Genomic DNA, 21,329 nt, shown 5'->3' on the forward strand with positions numbered 1-21,329 from the left:
CCAATAGACAGTAGCAGCAGCAGGTAGCCATTTAATTAGCTATTTAGCAGTCTTGTTTAGCAGTCTTATGGCTTTGGGGTATAATGCTGTTCAGGGTCATGTTGGATCCAAAGTCAGTGCACTGGTATTGCTTGCTGTGCGGTAGCATCAAGAACAGTCTATGGCTTGGTTGGCTGGAGCCTCCCTATGACACCGCTTGGTATAAAAGGTCCTGGGTGGCAATGAGCTTGGCCCCAGTCATGTACTGGGCCATACTCACCACCCTCTGTAGCGCCTCTCGGTCAGGTGCCTTGCAGTTGTCGTACCAAACGGTGAGGCAGCCAGTCAAGATGCTCTTAACGGTGCAGCTGTAGAACTTTCTGAGGATCACTACAGCCCTGTCGATGTGGATGGGGGCGTGCTCGCCCCTCCATTGCCTGTAGTCCACAATAAGCTCCTTTGTCTTGCTGACATTGAGAAAAAGGTTGTTGTCCTGGCACCACATTGCCAGGTCTCTGACCTCCTCCCTATAGGCTGCCTCATCGTTGTCGGTGATCAGTCCTACCACCATTGTGTCATCAGAAAATGGTGTTGGAGTCGTGCGCAGCCACACAGTCGTGGGTGAACAGGGAGGACAGGAGGGGACTAAGCACACACCCGCGGGACCTATTTAAAGGTCTTACTCACATCGACTACAGAGAGCGAGATCACACAGTCATCTGGAACAGCTCATGTTCTTATGCAGGGTTCAGTGTTGCTTGCCATGAAGCGAACATAGAAGGCATGTAGCATTTCTGGTAGGCTCGCGTTGCTGGGCAGCTTGCGGCTTGGTTTCCCTTTGTAATCCGTGATAGTTTGCAAGCCCCGCTACAGGCATGGTAGGATTCGATCTTAGTCCTGTATTGATGGTTTTCCTGTTTGATGGCTTGTTGGAGGTGGTAGTGGGATTCCTTTTAAGCATCCAGATTAGTGTCCTGCTCCTTGAAAGCGGCAGCTCTAGTCTTTAGCTTAGTGCAGATGTTGCCTGTAATCCATGGCTTCTGGTTGAGGTATGTACGTACGGTCACTGTGGGGATGATGTTGTCGAGGATCTTATTAATGAAGCCGGTGACTGATGTGGTAAATTCCTCAATGTTACCGGATAAATCCCGTCCTATTTGAGTTTTTGCTTGTAAGTAGGAGGATAGAGTTATGGTCTGATTTGCCAAAGGGAGAGCAAGGGAGGGTCTTGTGTACGTTTCTAGGCGTGGAGTAAAGGTGATCTAGGGTTTTGTCACCTATAGTTGCACAGGTGACATGCAGGTAAAAATGACATAAAGCAGATTTTAGTTTCCCTGCATTAAATTCACTGGCCACGAGAAACACTGTCTCTGAATGTGCATTTTCTTGTTTGCTTATGGACATTTACAGCTTGTTGAGAGCGGTCTTAGTGCCAACATCGGAAAGTGTGCAATGTGTATGTCGTTGTTAATGATGTAACATAACACCAACAAATTGTACCATTTGCATGTTTCACATGTCAAAAGAGTGAGTGTGTGCCCTCCAAATATTCCCTACATCCCGCCCCTCACTTGCTTAGATGTAGTAGAGGATACTTAAGTTCATGGCTATGTGATGATGTGTTATGTTGTGAAGTTTTACTGTGTAACTTTTTAAACTATTTTCTATACGTGATGAAGAATGTGATGCAAGCATTCTGCGCAATTGTGAAACATAGCTTGATTCGTTCTGGAAACCAAGGCTTCTGGATCACTCACCAACTTTGAAGAGGTGATCCCAGACAGCCACAAAATGTTTCCAGAAGGAGAGGTAGGGCCCGGTGGACTTGGGGAAGAGAACGATGATGGATGAACTTCTGGGTCTCTTCAGGAACCTCCTCATTCAGACAGCCCATACTGGTCTCAAACAGCACAGAACAGATCCCTGAGGACAGAGACAAACAACGGTAGCAGTTTATTTAATTGTATATAGATTAGATAGATTTATACTTTATTGATATCCAAAGGCATCAAATTCAATGCCGGTAGAGAAATTAGCAGGTATTTACTTAAAAAGTGCATGGTAAAAAGGGTAATTACACAGTTAGAACCTATGAATTACTTGTTTGTTTCTTTAGGACCATGTCATGAGTATGATGACATTATGTGAGGTTAAAGGGTACATTACAGCATCAGGATGGCAGTTTACAGAGTGTATGACGGCAATGATCGGCTATGAAAAGCCAACTGACATTTACTCCTGAGGTGCTGACCTGTTGCACCCTCGACAACTATTGTGATTATTATTATTTGACCATGCTGGTCATTTATGAACATTTGAACATCTTGGCCATGTTCTGTTATAATCTCCACCCGGCACAGCCAGAAGAGGACTGGTCACCCCTCATAGCCTGGTTCCTCTCTAGGTTTCTTCCTACGGTTTGGCCTTTCTAGGGAGCTTTTCCTAGCCACCATGCTTCTACACCTGCATTGCTTGCTGTTTGGGGATTTAGGCTGGGTTTCTGTACAGCACTTTGAAATATCAGCTGATGTAAGAAGCTATATAAATACATTTGATTTGAATTTGATGATGTCAAATCATGCAATCGCGATATGCGAGCAAAGACCATAGTACGGATCGAGAACAGGGGTGTTAAACTCATTCCATGGAGGGCCTAGTGTCTGAGGGATTTTGGGATTTCCTTTCAATAAAATTCCTAGACAACCATGTGAAGGGAGTTCTTCACTAATTAATTACCTTAATTCATCAATCAAGTACAAGTGAGGAGAAAAAGCCCACTTTGTTGTCTAACTCTTTGGAAGTATGCTTGGGGTCAATGTCCATTTGGAAGACCCATTTGCGACCAATCTTTAACTTCCTGACTGATGTCTTGAGATGTTGCTTCAATATATCCACATAATTTTCCTTCCTCATGACACCCTCTATTTTGTGAAGTGCACCAGTCCCTCCTGCAGCAAAGCACCCACACAATATGAAGCTGCCACCCCCGCGCTTCATGGTTGGGATGGTGTTCTTCGCCTTGCAAGCATCCCCCCTTTTCCTCCAAACATAACGATGATCATTATGAACAAACAGTTCTATTTTTGTTTCATCAGACCAGAGGACATTTCTCCAAAAAGCATGATTTTTGTCCCCATGTGCAGTTGCAAACCGTAGTCTGGCTTTTTTATGGTGGTTTTGGAGCAGCAGCTTCTTCCTTGCTGAGCGGCCTTTCAGGTTATGTCGATATAGGACTCGCTTTACTGTGGATATGGATACTTTTGTACCTGTTTCCTCCAGCATCTTCACAAGGTCCTTTGCTGTTGTTCTGGGATTGATTTGCACTTTTCGCACCAAAGTACGTTCATCTCTAGGAGACAGAATGCGTCTCCTTGCTGAGCGGTATGACGGCTGCATGGTCCCATGGTGTTTATACTCGCGTACCATTGTTTGTACAGATGATCATGGAACCTTCAGACATTTGGAAATTGCTCCCAAGGATGAACCAGATTTCTTTTGATTTTCCCATGATGTCAAGCAAAGAGGCACTGAGTTTGAAGGTAGGCCTTGAAATACTTCCATAGGTAGACCTCCAATTGACTCAAATTATGTCAATTAGCCTATCAGAAGCTTCTAAGCCATGACATCATTTTCTGGAATTTTCCAAGTTGTTTAAAGGCAGTCAACTTTGTGTATGTAAACTTCTGACCCACTGTAACGATTGTCGTCTTCCTCGTCTGAGGAGGAGTAGGAAATATTGGACCAATGCGCAGCGTGGGACGTGTTCATGATGTTTATTTGCCTGAACACTGAAATACAAAATAACAACGTGTATAAACGAAACACACGAAACAGTCCCGTGTGGAACAAACACTGACACGTAAAAATAATCACCCATAAAACACAGGTGGGAAAAGGCTACCTAAGTAAGATTCTCAATCAGAGGCAACGAACGACACCTGCCTCTGATTGAGAACCATACCAGGCCAAACACATAACCACAACATAGAAAAAGGAACATAGACTACCCAGCATTATCATTACACTGGTGCACCTTGTGCTGAGGACAATAAAAAGCCACTCTAAAATGAGCAGTTTTGTCACACAGCACAATGCCACAGATGGCTCAAGATTTGAGTGAGCATGCAATTGGCATGTTGACTGCATGAATGTCCACCAGAGCTGTTGCCAAAGAATTTAATGTTAATTTCCCAATCATATGCAGACTCCAACGTCATTTTAGAGAATTTGGCCATACAACCAACAGGCCTCACAGCTGCAGACCACGTGTAACCACACCAGCCCAGGACTTCTGTATCCGGCTTCTTCACCTGCGAGATTAGCTGAGACCATCCTCCATGACAGCTGATGAAAGTGTGGGTTTGCACATCCAAATTAACCCCTTCCATGAAGGGAAGTGAACAAGTGCACACTTCGGGAGAAAGGAGAGATTGCGACGCACCATATGTTCTAACATAAAACACAAATTTCCTGTTTACAGAGATGGTGCAGTAGCAAGATACGAGATATGACCTGGGCTCTTTCTCAGAAGTCGTTCCTGGATTCCTCACGTGTCTCATGAATTCCTTGATGAATCACCTCTTAAAATTCAATGGAGAAGATCCAAGCTTAATACCCAAGCCTTCTTCTCCAATGCATTTTTTAGAACGAGTCGATGAATCAAATCAGCGAAGCACTTGAGACTCACCCCTGTAACAATAGCAACAGAAGAGATCGTAGTAAACGGAAAAGCAGTTCTAATTACAGCTCTGAAAACTCACTGACAACAGGCACTAGGAGTTTACCTACACTCCCATTGCTCTGACGCCCATAGAATATAATAAGCTGCTGGTCTTTGAGTAAATATGTTAAATATAAATAATCATAAGTCAGATTCAAATATTGAAGGTTTAAAGCTATAAAGCCAAGTAATCTTTCAAATACATTAAGTAGCAAAACTGAGCAAAATCTTTAAGTTGCGTGTACCCCACACTAGGCTAAATCAATCCATTTCAAGTAGTGCAATAGTTTCCTCAAATACCCCCCCACCTTGATATGTTGCTAGGCCAAATATATTAAACAAAAAAAGTAACTTGAAGATAATTCCTAATAAACTAAATGATATGACTGCTTCAACCTATTCCCTATATTTTAAGAGTAATTATTTCACAGCAGAAAGGCTAAGTAATACAACTAATAAAACACTGACGCTATCCTTGATAACAGCAGTACCTTGTCTGTTCAAATCAGGAGTATGGTTCCCAGTTCACTCTGGCCAACTAGTAGTAACTAGTAAATACTAAAATGTACAGTGAAAATAATCCAGTTCAAATGTGTAGATAAGAGAATTGATCACAACTATTGGCCCATGTCTGTCAAAAAGGCACTAACAGACAGACAAGTTAGACTATTGATAGAAGTAAGACACATTAAAACTGAAATGCTGGTGGGGTGCGGAGTGGTGTTGCTTCCGGAGGTGTAGGGGTGCAGTCTTGTTTGGCATTAAGAAGAGCACATCCATATTCCATCTTCTTATTCCACTTCTGTTGTGACTGTAAAGGATGCCCATCCATCTGGAGGTCAGTGCAGCTGTCCACAGACTGCCCTCTTGAACACACCCACAGCATTATAGTGGTCACTCACTGGTCAGTCATCGTCACTTTCACTGCCAGACTCACTTAATTGCAGGTCATTCTCTGCAAAAAGATGGAAGTGGGAAAGTTATAAATCCATTGAGTTCAAGTGGTACATTTAACATCAACACCCCCATACCATGACACAATACAGAGAATTGGAAAAACACGCTTCTAGCCTGACTAGGTTCTGTATAGGTCTTACACGTACAGTATAGCCTACATTAGGGTTGGGCGATATTACGGTATAAATCGTAAATCAACCATGTTTGACAGACATCGTCAATGGCGATGAAATCATGATGTGTCAGACAATAGTACAGTCGTGGACAAAAGTTTTGAGAATGACACAAATATTAATTTCCACAAAGTTTGCTTCTTCAGTGTCTTTAGATATTTTTGTCAGATGTTACTGTTATACTGAAGTATAATTACAAGCATTTCATAAGTGTCAAAGGCTTTTATTGACAATTACATGAAGTTGACGCAAAGAGTCAATATTTGCAGTGTTGACCCTTCTTTTTCAAGACCTCTGCAATCCGCCCTGGCATGCTGTCAATGAACTTCTGGGCAACATCCTGACTGATGGCAGCCCATTCTTGCATAATCAATGATTGGAGTTTGTCAGAATTTGTGGGGTTTTGTTTGTCCACCTGCCTCTTGAGGATTGACCACAAGTTCTCAATGGGATTAAGCTCTGGGGAGTTTCCTGGCCATGGACCCAAAATATCAATGTTTTGTTCCCCGAGCCACTTAGTTATCACTTTTGCCTTATGGCAAGGTGCTCCATCATGCTGGAAAAGGCATTGTTCATCACAAATGTTCCTGGATGGTTGGGAGAAGTTGCTCTCGGAGGATGTGTTGGTACCATTCTTTATTCATGGCTGTGTTCTTAGGCAAAATTGTGAGTGAGCCCACTCCCTTGGCTGAGAAGCAACCCCACACATGAATGGTCTCAGGATGCTTTACTGTTGGCATGACACAGGACTGATGGTAGCGCTCACCTTGTCTTCTCAGGACAAGCTTTTTTTCCAGATGCCCCAAACAATCGGAAAGGGGATTCATCAGAGAAAATGACTTTACCCCAGTCCTTAGCAGTCCAATCCCTGTACGTTTCGCAGAATATTAGTCTGTCCCTGATGTTTTTCTTAGAGAGAAGTGGCTTCTTTGCTGCCCTTCTTGACACCAGGCCATCCTCCAAAAGTCTTCGCCTCACTGTGCGTGCAGATGCACTCACACCTGCCTGCTGCCATTCCTGAGCAAGCTCTGTACTGGTGGTGCCCCGATCCCGCAGCTGAATCAACTTTAGGACACGGTCCTGGCGCATGCTGGACTTTCTTGGGTGCCCTGAAGCCCTCTTCACAAGAATAGAACCGCTCTCCTTGAAGTTCTTGATGATCCCATAAATGGTTGATTTAGGTGCAATCTGGCAGCAATATCCAATAGCCTGTGAAGCCCTTTTTGTGCAAAGCAATAATGGCACGCGTTTCCTCACAGGTAACCATATTTGACAGAGGAAGAACAATGATTCCAAGCAGCACCCTCCTTTTGAAGTTTCCAGTCTGTTATTCGAACTCAATCAGCATGACAGAGTGATCACCAGCCTTGTCCTCACCAACACTCACACCTGTGTTAACAAAATAATCACTAACGTGATGTCAGCTGGTCCTTTTGTGGCAGGGCTGAAATGCAGTGGAAATGTTTTTTTTGAGGATTCAGTTCATTTGCATGGCAAAGAGGGACTTTGCAATTAATTGCAATTCATCTGATCACTCTTCATAATTCTGGAGTATATGCAAATTGCCATCATACAAACTGAGGCAGACTTTGTGAAAATGTATATTTGTGTCATTCAAAACTTTTGACTTTTTTTTTGTCCATTAAAATAACATCAAAATTATCAGAAATGCAGTGTATACATTGTAAATGACTATTGTAGCTGGAAACGGCAGAATTTTTATGTAATATCTACACAGGCATACAGAAGCCCATTATCAGCAACCCTCACTCCTGTGTTCCAATGGCATGTTTTGTTAGCTAATCCAAGTTTATAATTTTAAAAGGCTAATTGATCATTAGAAAAACCTTTTGCAATTATGTTAGCACAGCTGAAAAAGGTTGTGCGATTAAAGAACCAATAAAACTGGCCTTTAGACTAGTTGAGTATCTGGAGCATCAGCATTTGTGGGATTACAGGCTCAAAATGGCCAGAAACAAAGTACTTTCTTCTGAAACTCACCAGTCTATTCTTGTTCTGAGAAATTAAGGCGAGAAATTGCCAAGAAACTGAATATCTCATGCAATGCTGTGTACTACTCCCATCACAGAACAGTGCAAACTGGTGTCTACATTAGTGTCAAGTTTGAGAAACAAACGCCTCACAAGTCCTTAACTGGCAGCTTCATTAAATAGTACCCGCAAAACACCAGTCGCAACGTCAACAATGAAGAGGCGACTCCGGGATGCTGGCCTTCTAGGCAGAGTTAAAAAGAAAAAGCCCTATCAGGCACTGGAAAGAGAAACTCTGCCTCGAAGGCCAGCATCCTAGAGTCGCCTCTTCACTGTTGACATAGCGACTGGTGTTTTGCGGGTACTATTTAATGAAGCTACCAGTTGAGGACTTGTGAGACGTAGACGTTCACAACATAGACATTTACAACATTAGCAATGTCTACACTGTATTTCTGATCAATTTGATGTTATTTTAAAATGGACAACATTTTTGCTTTTCTTTCTAAAACTAGGAAATGACCAAACTTTTGAACGGTAGTGTATACACACACACGTAAAAAGTTAACACACCTACTCATTCAAAGGTTCTCTTTATTTTTACTATTTTCTACATCATAGAATAATAGTGAAGCCATCAAAACTATGAAATAACACCTATGGAATCATTTAACCAAAAGTGTCAAACAAATCAAAATATATTTAACATGCTGACCAGATGGGACACGTCGCGTGGGCCGCAAAATACATTTAGAAATCCATGTTATTCAATTATTGCACCCACACGCCAACTAGTGTCTGCGGTGCCAAGGGCTAAAATATAACTCCTTTCTATTTCTGACGCAGATCGCGCTGAAAGTCCTGCCTCTCCCATCTCCTCAGTGGTTTATAGAAGCAGGTACCCACGTGCCATCTCCTCATTGGTTATACCCACGTGGGTGATTGAAAGACTAAATGTTTTGCCGGTTGTCGTGGTAAAAGTGTAGATGCCAATCACCATACAAGTTCAAAGATGAAAAAGCCTGGAAGGAGGAGAGATGACTAGAAACGATTCGGTTGGCCGTTTCGTGTGTGGATTAATTGTCAGAGTGGAAGACCTTGTGCATTTCAGGTAAAATAACAACTCAATGTTTATATCCCAGGACAAATTAGCTAGTAACAGCAAGCTAGCTAAATAGGATGAATTAGCTAGCAAGTGCAAGCTAACTAGCTAAATTGACATACATGTTTAATACTTTTCGACCTGTCCCCAAATTAATGTCATTGGTTCAGAGTTTTTTAAATATTTTAACCTGCGTGTCGTGATCGCGTTTGATGTAGGGGGACAAAATACATTTATGCACGATGGTACATGGGCGCAGCCGGTCTGGGTTCCGTGTAAGAATCTTCAAAGTAGCCACCCTTTGCCTTGACAGATTCGCACACATGGCATTCTCTCAATCAGCTTCATGAGGAATGCTTTTCCAACAGTCTTGAAGGAGTTCCCACATATGCTGAGAACTTGTTGGCTGCTTTTCCTTCACTCTGCGGTCCAACTTATCCCAAACCATCTCAATTAGGTTGAGGTCGGGTGATTGTGGAGGCCAGGTCATCTGATGCAGCACTCCATCACTCTCCTTGATCAAATAGCCCTTACACAGTTTTTGGTCGTGATTGTCCTGTTGAAAAACAAATGATAGTGGGAATAAGCCCAAACCAGATGGGATGGCATGTCGCTGCAGAATGCTGTGGTAGCCATGCCGGTTAAGTGTGCCTTGAATTCTAAATAAATCACAGACAGTGTCACCAGCAAAGCACCCCCACACCACCACCTTCATGCTTCACGGTAGAAACCACACAGGCAGAGGTCATCCAATCACCTACTCTGCAGTTGGAACCAAAAATCTGAAATTTGGACTCATCAGACCAAAGGACAGATTTCCACCGGTCTACGTTTTTGGCCCAAGCAAGTCTCTTCTTATAATTGGTGTAATTTAGTAGTGGTTTCTTTGCAACAATTCGATCATGAAGGCCTGATTCACAGTCTCCTCTGAACAGTTGATGTTGAGATGTGTCTGTTACTTGAACTCAGTGAAGCATTTATTTGGGCTGCAATTTCTGAGGCTGGTAACTAATGAACTTATCCTCTGCAGCAGAGGTAACTCTGGGTCTTAATTTCCTGTGGTGCTCCTCATGAGAGCCAGTTTCATCAGGGCACTTGATGGTTTTTGCAACTGCACTTGAAGAAACTTTCAAAGTTCTTGAAATTTTCCAGATTGACTGACCTTCATGTCTTAAAGTAATGGACTGTCATTTCTCTTTGCTTATTTGAGCTCTTCTTGCCATAGTCCTATTTGGTAAAAGACCAAGTCCATGATATCTTCTGTATACCACCCCTACCTTGTCACAACACAACTGATTGTCTCGAATGCATTAAGGAAAGAAATTCAACAAATTCACTTTTAACAAGGCACACCTGTTAATTGAAATGCATTCCAGGTGCATGAAACTTGTTGAGAAAATGCAAAGAGTGTGCAACATTGTCATCAAGGCAAAAGGTGGCTACTTTGAAGAATCTTACATTTTATTTGTTTAACACTTTTTTGGTTACTACATGATTACATGTGTTATTTCATAGTTTAAGTCTTCATTATTATTCTACAATGTAAAAGAAAGAAAATCCCTTGAAGGAGTAGGTGTGTCCGATCTATCTATCTATCTATCTAATATATATATATATATTTATTTATTTATTACAGACATGCCAAATTACCTACCTACTCCAATTTGCCATAGCCTTTTTCAATAAATATGTGGTAGGTAGAGTTAGCCTACTATTCACATAATGCAAGAGTAGGTCTACAATGTATATTGTAGATGCAGCGCAGCGTGCCAAAAGCTGCGTAAAATGTCATAATCAACTTTCAAATGAATCTAGGAGGCCAGTAACATAGTTCGATTTCAGAAAGTTGTTGTTGTTGGTGAATAGCCTACATAAAAACATGATATGGTAATAATGAGAAAGAGAGAAACAATTGCCATATAGAATAATCAAATGGGAAGTTAAAAGAAACCTTAATTTTCTGGCCTCCAACTGACCAAAGCTTCAGGAAAAACAAATTGTGTGCAGCCGGAAACACCATGCAAACCAATGAAGTAAACGTTACCTGTACAAGTTAAACTTAGAAATTAATATTTCTGTTATTGTGGAAGTGTTTATTCGCGTCCTTGAATTGCGCAACTGGCATTACATAAGCTCCAAAAGCAGCACTTTCGGTAAGCAGGATTTTTTTTTTTTTTAATTTAAAAAAATTGACCCCTATAAAAAAAGACTAACCCACCTTTGGATAGGCTAAACATTACTAAATAAATAAGTATTAAAATTACCCCCAAAAATGACACTGCAAATAAGTATTTTAAGGCACACAACATTTTGGCCTAGGACGCATGTGTGAATACAGGCTTTGAAAATTAAACAAATAAAAAGTGCAATGAAGAACCATTCTGACTATTTTTCCTGTCATTATATATTAGCTGACAACGTTCTGGCAAGGAACACTATTGCCTGCCGTTGGCCTACTGAAAACACATTCAGACAGAATTTTTGCAAGCGAAGTTGGCCAAGAGCAGAAAGCGAATCTATAAAAAAATATTTTTGGTTATTTAAATTGGTTTTGTCACAAAGTGAAATTAAGTGAACTATTAGAGTTTTACAGGAGAGGAGATAGACTGACACAGAGAGTAAGTGAGAGCGAGAGAGACGGGAAGATATAGGGATGAACTTACTTAGTGTGCTCAATAGGTGTCCTCCACTGCGAGTTGGTGATGGTGGGGAGGTGGTGGTGACAGTGGTGAGGACAGGCATGCCCTGGTGGGGTGGTGGCCCTGTGGGGGGACCCCCAGGGGGTCTAGGGGGAGGGGGGTGCCGGGACTCGTCCTCAGAGTCACTACCGCTGGAACTGTCCCCACTACTGGAGGATGAGGAGCTGTGGGAGTCTGAGGACGAGTCCCCACTACTCATCTGGTCCATGACCCGCGCCTCTGCCATTAGCTCTGTAGCACACGCGCGCAGACACACACACACACACACAGAGAAAACAATGATGTCACCTCTGACCTTGAATCACAACACAAGAGGATTTACAAACATAGCAATTGCTTAATTTATATGACCATGGACTAGAATTTGTACAAATATACAGAACAAAAATATAAAACCCAACATGCAACAATTTCAAAGATTTTACTGGTCAGGTCATATCAGGAAATCAGTCAATTGAAATAAATAAATGATGTCCTAATCTATGGATTTAACACTTGTCCCCAGCACAAATGTCAAATTACTGGAATATTAATATATACAGTGCCTTGCGAAAGTATTCGGCCCCCTTGAACTTTGCGACCTTTTGCCACATTTCAGGCTTCAAACAAAGATATAAAACTGTATTTTTTGGTGGCGCTACAAAGTATTAACTTAAGGGGGCTGAATAATTTTGCACGCCCAATTTTTCAGTTTTTGATTTGTTAAAAAAGTTTGAAATATCCAATAAATGTCGTTCCACTTCATGATTGTGTCCCACTTGTTGTTGATTCTTCACAAAAAAATACAGTTTTATATCTTTATGTTTGAAGCCTGAAATGTGGCAAAAGGTCGCAAAGTTCAAGGGGGCCGAATACTTTCGCAAGGCACTGTATTTCAGCTCATTTAACATGGGACCAACACTTTACATGTGTAAATGGACTTATATTTTTGTTCAGTGTAGATGGTTTGAGAGAAGGATAGCTTTTACACATGATGCTCTACTTGTAGTCTACATACCTCTCTCAATGTCATCCATGGGGGAGGCAGGGGACATATTCTCTTTGGGAGGAGAGCTCTTGGAGCCTGCTGGAGTCTTGCTGCTGCTACCATTACCACTAGTCTTCATCTGCTGGCTCAGACGACTGGTCTGCTGCTCTATACGAGACTGGATCTTACTGCTGCCTTCAGCCCTGACAACAAACACACACACACACACAATTATAGTTAACAACTAAATATGTAATGCAAATCAGAATGACAAGATAATCTAGATAGGAAGCAGTTCAAAATGGGGAGTTAGTGACCAATAAGAAATGCTTATTGTTTCTCCATTGCAAAAATGTTTTGCTACAGTTTGCCCAAATAAACAAGTTGACCGTAGTCTGCTCACCCACCTGGTCTTCTTGACGGCAATGTTGCTGTTGAGTTTCTCCAGACGGTACTCTCCAGTATCGTGGTTTACGATGAGAATACATTCCTTCATATAAGGCCTCTTGGATCCTTTGAAGACTGTTACAGGGGCAGTGGATCCCTAGGTTAAAGCGGAAAATCAAGGTAATCAGTTGATCACTGGATATAGAGATTAAAGGAGGGGATAATTTAAGTGCTTAATTCTTACCTCCAGATTGGGCAGTGTGATAGTAACTTGTTCTCCCTGTCCCACCTCCAGCTCCCCCACACAGGCGGTGTCAATGGAGGCTGGTTTAAAGTCATCTGGATCAAAGAGATAAGAACAGTCTGAGCTCCAAACTACTGAATTACACAGCAAAGCATATGGGCAGACTGAAGGCTACGCACAAAAACATCATTGGTTTGGTCCATTCTGATAAAATGAAGTTGAAATTACCATTGTTCATCAACAGATGGAGCCACAAGGCCACCACTATTGTTGTAGCTACTCAAACGAATCAATGGATGCCAGAAGCAAGTGCGGCTAGCCAAAAGCCCAATTAAAAGTACAAACATGTAATAGTACGGTTTAAACTAAGGACTCTAAATGGACCACTAGATCACTTTTAATAAAGTGACATCGATTTAGACGAAGTAGCTAGCTATTTAATTTGAATCAAATGTTTTGGGGATTAACTAATATTATCATAGCAAGCTAGCTAGCAAGTATGATCAAAATGCCACTTACATCTCACCGTGTGGTAAGCGCCTTTTGGTTGTTTCTCAAATGTTTCGCCTAATTTTAAAACATGTTCGAGATTATCAAAGTTTGAGTATGTTATTCCATTCATATTCTAATAAAGGTTTCAACCATATGTTAACAAACATTAAACTTTCCACCTCCATTCGATACCATCTATGACCGAATTATGGACTTCAAGAGATAAAATTCTGCCCTTTCTTCGTTGTGATTGGTCAGACTGGTCTACTTGCGTTTTTTGATTCGTTCAAAGACTTGTCAATCAACAATTGGATAATTCCAGGCGGAAGTAGTTTCCGTGCTAATGTCACATGACATGGGTTTTCATAAAACAGTACAGTACAGTACAGTACAGTATGAAGATAGATTAAAACTGCTTCTCCAATAGAAATCCCCGATCACACTTATAAACGATGTCATGGCGACGTTGGCTAGCTAAACTCATGCGCAGAAACACGTTATCAGTTTGTTCTTATGTCAGAAGATTTTATTTTAAAATAAACAACTATTAATGTTCATTGGAGAGACTGATATTTTGTTTTATTTTGATCCAAATGAAATGGACGGTGATTTAACATTCACAGCTCATTTGTTTATTCTTTATCCATAAAATGAAGTGGGCGGAGAACAAAACCCTCTTCACATTATTGAAGATAGAATTGAAATATTATTTTGAAATGATCAGTAAATGTAAAAACAAAAAAGCAATACGCACCATAAAACTTTAATACAAATTGAAAATGTATCTTGATATGTAATACTGTTAGTTTTATGTACTATTTTTGTATATTTCTGTTTTTGTGTTTGTTTTATTCATAATAATAAAAAATAAAAAAGTCTTAACGGTCGTCTCGTGCCTAACCGCACATGTGCATGCCGTCAAATCAAAGACACTCCTTCGATATAAAGTAGATTTTTACGAAAATGAAATGTTTCATATTGTCACTTTCACAACATTGGAGTAATAACATGTTCAACTACTTAAGAAATTGTGTGAAATCTAAGTTGTGCGTTTAGATTTTGAGACAATTCACAACTAATGAAGAATCTTTCACTTCTCTCATTGACTTATCAAACCCCAAACACCGGCCTGGTCTGTTTCGTAAACATTCCCGGGAGTCTCACGATGTTGCGCCTCTGGGTTTTGAAACTCTGTGTTATAACCTTACAAGTGTTTTATATTTATGGAGCTTCTACACTATATATACAACATATATATACTATATATTCAACATGGCACCGTCATAGGATGCCGCCTTTCCAACAAATCAATTTCGTCAAATTTTTGCCCTGCTAGAGCTGCCCCATCAACTGAAAGTGCTGTTATTGTGAAGTGGAAATGTCTAGGAGCAACACCTGCGAAGTGGTAGGCCACACAAGCTCACAGAACAGGACTGACGAGTGCTGAAGCGTGTAGAGCGTAAAAATCATCTGTCTTCGGTTGCAACACTCAATATTGAGTTCCAAACTGCCTTTGGCAGCAAGGTCAGCACAGGAACTGTTCATAGGAAGCTTCATGAAATGGGTTTTCTTGGCCGAGAAGTTGCACACAAGCCTAAGATCACCATGCACAATGCCAAGCGTCAGCTGGACTGGTGTAAAGCTTGCCGCCATTGGACTCTCGAGCAGTGGAAACACATTCTCTGGAGTGATGAATCACGCTTCACCATCTGGCATCTACCTGCCCCAATGCATAGTGCCAACTGTAAAGTTTGGTGGAGGAGGAATAATGGTCTGGGACTTTTTTTCATGGTTCGGGCTAGGCCCCTTAGTTCCAGTGATGGGAAATCTTAACGCTACAGGATACAATGACATTCTAGACAATTTTGTGTTTCCAACTTTTTGGCAACAGTTAGGGGAAGTCCCTTTCCTGTTTCAGCATGAGAATGTCCCTGTGCACAAAGCGAGGTCCATACAGAAATGCTTTGTTGAGATCTGTGTAGAAGAACTTGACTGGCCTGCACAGAGCCCTCACCTCAACCCCATCGAACCCCTTTGGAATGAATTGGAATGCTGACTGCGAGCCAGGCCTAATTGCCTAACATCAGTGCCCAACCTTACTAATGCTCTTGTGGCTGAAAGGAAGCATATCCCCGCAAGAATGTTCCAACATCTATTGGAAAGCTTTTGCAGAAGAGTGGAGGCTATTATAGCAGCAAAGGGGGGACCAACTCCATATTAATGCCCATGATTTTGGAATGAGATGTTTAACGAGCAGGTGTCCAACATACTTTTGGTCATGTAGTGTATATGACAACATCACACAGAACAGAGTGTGATGGAGAGGAGTTGTCGATGGCCTGCTCCAAAGATTTGATGGGCCTATAATAAGTAGACAAACAAACACAGCCAAGGCCCAATTCAGACGTTTTTATATCAATATCAAATAATTTCTGGGTAACAATTAAGTAGGCTACCTCAATGTAATAGATTTCCATTAAAATAGGCAAAATAGCTGTTTTGCAAAAAACTCTAACTGAAAACATGCTGACAGAGAGGTTTGGAACTCGCATCGTTATTAGTCTATTAACCAATTTAATAGATGCCATGGAAAGCCAAAACTATTCAAACTTTCTGATTAGAAGGTACTGTGTAGATTGTATTCTCAACCAGCAACTATCAGGAAATAACACTGCACAATGTTTTTCATACTTTTACAGTGTTAGTTTCATCAGCTGTTGTAATATGAAATAAAACAAAAATATAACACAAAAATAATATTTTTGACTGCACTGGGCCTTTTACCATTTTCAACTCTTAGAGCTTTTAATGTTATTAAAGACAAAATACAGCATATAGCCAAGTATTTCATAATACAGAACAGCATTGTTTGCATTGTTTAAAAAGAGTTGTGATTCTTAAGACAATGAGAGAGATACAGTAGCCTAGTATGCCAATACATTAAACAGCTGGTCTACGTAATGAATTAGTTCAGTCATTTGCTACTATGACGATGGAATAGCTGAGCCTATGGGGCCGGGTTCTAACCCGAAAGCCTTGTTGTGGTAATAATAAGCTCTTTTCCTTTCCTAATCTGCTAATGAATCCTAATCCTTTAATGCCTGCTATGTCTGTACTTTTGCTGTCTGCATAAGCCATTGCCTATGTACCCCATTTAAACAGTAGGCTAGCTAGAGGATCAATTGTAGAGAAAGAGAATGTGAAGATTATGCAAGTCAAGACCACATTCATATGACAACATTGGTCACTGTAACTGTATATGCCCAAATCACCTCAACGAGCTGAAAAGGTTGAAGTGCCAATCCCATCAGCTTCATCTGGACCATGTTGTTGGAGAATGACGTCAAGTGTGGTGTGTTCCTGTAAATGACAACCAGGTAGAGAGGGAGGGAGGGAGGGAGAGAGACAGAGAGGAAGGGAGGGAGAGAGGGAGACAGGGAGGGAGAGAGGGAGACAGGGAGGGAGGGAGACAGGGAGACAGGGAGGGAGGGAGACAGGGAGGGAGACAGGGAGGGAGGGAGGGAGGGAGGGAGGGAGGGAGGGAGGGAGGGAGGGAGGGAGGGAGGGAGGGAGGGAGGGAGGGAGGGAGGGAGGGAGGGAGGGAGGGAGGGAGGGAGGGAGGGAGGGAGGGAGACAATTGGCAATATAATGAAAGAGAAAAGATGAAGTGAGGTAGAAGGATAAAAGGCCTATAGAGATATAATGATAGGGTGGAGTGGAGAACACTGAAACGTAAATTAAAGGGGAGGGAAAGAGAGAGAGAGATCCTTGCTAATTTATGGTACAAATGTGTACAGTGCAGTACTTTTGGTAGACCCAACCAAAAACTTGGCATAGGCCTACTGCATCTTTGCCATAGTAGTGTATGGTATCCATGACGAGAGCCCCATCCATGTGAAAGGAAAGCAGTAGGGGTTCTGTCAACATGAATGGAAGGAAACAAAGGCAATCCTATGGTGATATCAGTTGCCAGGGATTGCCCTTGAACTATCCTAGCAGCAATGTTGAACTTTCCCTAATGATATTGATGGGCCACAAAGGAGGATCCTCCATGTGCAGTAAGTTAATAGCCAGGCAGGGAGAGAGAGAATACCCCTGCCCCTTTTTTCACCATAGGATCCAGTGTCAGGCTGTGTAACAGCATATTGCAGGCTGAGTGGCTGACTTTACAACTAAGATATGTCCATTCATGACCAGGTTTCATCTAATATTATGAGCTGAATGGAGCATAACCTGCTTATAGGCATGGTGACAATAGTGTCAGTGTAATAAATTAAACAAAGCAACAACACAATGTAACATTGTGATATACAGTATAACACATTTTTAATTGCCACGGGACATTATCTTAAATGTGTTGGATTTTTGTGTAGCCTATGCAAAATCCCCCCCTTCCCCCGTCCTGTTTCCAAGGAGACTTGGTTTGTGAAGCGTGCTGTATTACAGCGTTATAGATTGGGGACACGAAAAATGCTCGCGCAACAAAGATACAAATATACCTATTATATCTCGTGAATTTGAAGAAGAAAAAATAGAGCGTTAAAACGACAGCAAATCGATGAAAGCCAAAGCGCAGACAAGCGAGTTTAGCTGCAAGTGACACTGTTGGTCCGGGATTCGGACCATTTGGAATGGAAATCTGCTCGATTCTCTGAGGAGGTGCTACTTTGAAAAGTAGCCTACTACTATACATGTAAGTAGGCCTATAAATATACATACTTCTTTGGCTGTAGCAATTTTGCAAGATAATGTCCCATGCTGATTACAGTAGCGGTTTTCTATTGAGGGATACGGAACAAAGCGAGCTGTGATTGTAGCTAATGTCGAAGTAAACGATAGGCTTTATATTATATTGTTTTGTGACTGAATGTGTCACCTATTTGGGATGATTTTATTGCGTTATATTATTATTCTATTGTTGGGAGGGCAACAATTATACAGCCGTTATGCATGCACTGTACAGTAGAGTAGTCTCACCTTTCCACTCATTAGTGCTCATTCCGAAAAAAGGGTGACAACAGGAACAGTTTGCCTTTGTCCATGCCAAGATGAGAGTATAGGGCTCCATGGGCTGCTGACCAGTAGCTCTGTCTTGAATATTTTTATCAGATGAGTATAGTTTGACTGGGGAGCTGTAGGACCATTTATAGGCTACTTGAATCGGTCTGTGTGGTCTCCGTGTTGTGTCTACGACCTATCTATCTCGTAAACCCTATCTAGGTGAGGGAGAAGTGAGAGCTGCAGGAAAGGTAATCAACAAAGCAATTTATGCTGCATGCGTGCCTGTAAATAACTTAACCGCATTACCTGAATAAAAGGTGTCAGGGATGGAAACAGCTGCCCCACTGAGCTGTAATCTCACCTGGGGAGTTCTGCTTTAGAGCAGTCTGCAGTCTGTCATCAACGGTACCAGGGCCGGTCTTGTGCCGAAAATCTCCCCCCTTCCAGAATCTTCTAATTTCCTTAATTTTGTGGCTGGAGTCAAATACTTTCTGTGTCACACATCAGAGTCAAATACTTCCTATAGAACAAACTTCACGTCAGGATAGGCAACCGAAATTAATAATGTGTGTGTGTTATATTAAACATAGAAACAGGGAGATTTCGGCACTACACCGTCTCTAGCTTTTTGCGTACTCATTCACGACTGAGTGATGATGGCCTATTTTGAAATTCGGTATGCCTAACTTGGGTTTGAGGGTATTAAAAATATAACATTTTCTTGAGACAATATATTTGGACATAGGCAGCAGTTGCAATTGAAGGATGCATTTTATGCATATTCTACTGAATTAAAATATAAACGCAGCATGTAAAGTGTTAGTCCCATTTGTCATGAGATGAAATAAAAGCTCCCAGAAATGTTCCATCTGCACAAAACACTTATTTCTCTCAAATTTTGTACACAAATTAGTTTACATCCCTGTTAGTGAGCATTTCTATTTTGCCAAGATAATCCATCCACCTGACAGGTGTGGCATATAAGGAATTTGATTAAACAGCATGATCATTACAGAGGTACACCTTGTGCTGGGGACAATAAAAGGCCACTCTAAAATGTGTAGTTATTGTTTCACAACACAATGCCACAGATGATTCAAGTTTTGAGGGAAAGTGCAATTGGCATGCTGACTGCAGGAATGTAACCAGAGCTATTGCCAGATAAATGAATGTTCCTTTCTCTACCATAAGTCACCTCCAATGTCGTTTTAGAGAATTTGGCAGTACGTCCAACCGGCCTCACAACCGCAGACCACATGTAACCACAACAGCCCAGGACCTCCACATCCAGCTTCTTCACCTTCTTCGTCTAAGACCAGCCACTCGTACAGCTGATGAAACTGATTAGTGTTTCTGTCTTAAACTCATTCTGACTGTCTGTGCCCGGCTTCCCAGTGGGTGGGCCTATTCCATCCCAGGCCTACCCATGGCTGCGCCCCTGTCAATTCATGTGAAATCCATAGATTAGGGCCTAGTCAACAGGTAAAAAGTGGAGTTGCAATTCAACGGCTCAGACACGAGGCATATGTGGCAGGGTCTACAGACAATCACGGATTACAAAGGGAAAACCAGCCAAGTCGCTGACACCGACGTCTTGCTCCCAGACAAGCTAAACACCTTTTTTGTCCACTTTGAGGATAACACAGTGCATTCGATGTGGCTCGCTCCCAAGGACTGTGAGCGCTCGTTCTCCGTGGCCGATGTGAGTAAGACATTTAAGCGTGTTAACCCTCTCAAGGCTGCCGGCCCAGACGGCATCCATAGCCGCATCCTCACAGCATGCACAGACCAGCTGGCTGGAGTGTTTACAGACATATTCAATCTCTCCCAACCCAGTCTGCTGTCCCCACTTGCTTCAAAATGTCCACCATTGTTCATGTACTCAAGAAAGAAAAGGTAACTGAACTAAATTACTTTCGCCCCGTAGCATTTATTTCTGTCATCATGAAGTGCTTTGAGAGGCTAATTAAGGATAATATCACCTCAACCTTACCTGACACACTAGATCCACTTCAATTTGCAGGAGGAGCAGGTGCACTCCAGCCTTTAAATGATGACTAAGCTCCTGGCGTTTCACTGGTTTGATAGGGCCCAAGAGCGGTAGAGGTTTTATAGAGTCAGAAGTACCTTTTTAAAGTTGCAATATGTAACTTTTTGGGCGATCCGAACAAAATCACACAGAAATGTCATTTATATATCTGTCATTCCTTATTAAAAGCAAGTCTAAGAAGTGGTAGATCTGTTGTATGTGCTCTATTTTGTCATCAAACTTTGTCATCAAAGTCTGGCATTCTCTGGATGAAATCATGCTGGATTGACAGCATGGCCAGTGTTTTCAGACGCTTTAAATCCTTAAACCCAGACTTGGACCACACACCCTCTCCACCAAATAGCAGACAAGGGAAGCAAAATAGAGATTGCTTTTACGATGCTCACAGTTAACTACTGATTCCTTCCAAACCACTCATTTTTGAATTTGCAATTTGCCAGTAGATTATCGATGTGATTCATGATGATGACTGCTTGCCTAGCTAGATAGCTTGCTAGCTAAGATATTGAAAGTATGATGTTGACATGAGCTACGGTAGCCATGAATGGCAGAACACTGAGCCAATCA

General features: G+C 41.7%; 1 protein-coding gene across 2 annotated transcripts; it reads right to left on the reverse strand.

The window, feature by feature from the left end:
* Positions 1-657: 657 nt before the first annotated feature.
* On the reverse strand, positions 658-13,937 carry LOC112238640 (ELL-associated factor 2). 2 transcript variants are annotated; one of them, XR_006083099.1, is made up of 8 exons: positions 13,739-13,937; positions 13,220-13,314; positions 12,996-13,132; positions 12,619-12,791; positions 11,586-11,852; positions 4,492-5,654; positions 1,737-1,902; positions 658-1,256 (listed from the first exon to the last, which is right to left on the reverse strand). XR_006083099.1 is itself a non-coding variant. In XM_024407201.2 (6 exons), exons 1-6 carry the CDS (start codon positions 13,839-13,841, stop codon positions 5,605-5,607), a joined length of 825 nt encoding a protein of 274 aa, XP_024262969.1. In that variant the 5' UTR covers positions 13,842-13,937; the 3' UTR covers positions 4,097-5,604. The 2 variants fall into 2 exon arrangements, 1 of the variants encoding a protein (XP_024262969.1); XM_024407201.2 differs by lacking the exons at positions 658-1,256; positions 1,737-1,902 and having other exon boundaries at positions 4,097-5,654.
* Positions 13,938-21,329: the final 7,392 nt, after the last annotated feature.

The sequence above is a fragment of the Oncorhynchus tshawytscha genome, linkage group LG03, assembly GCF_018296145.1.
Source record: "Oncorhynchus tshawytscha isolate Ot180627B linkage group LG03, Otsh_v2.0, whole genome shotgun sequence".
NCBI lineage: Eukaryota > Metazoa > Chordata > Actinopteri > Salmoniformes > Salmonidae > Oncorhynchus > Oncorhynchus tshawytscha.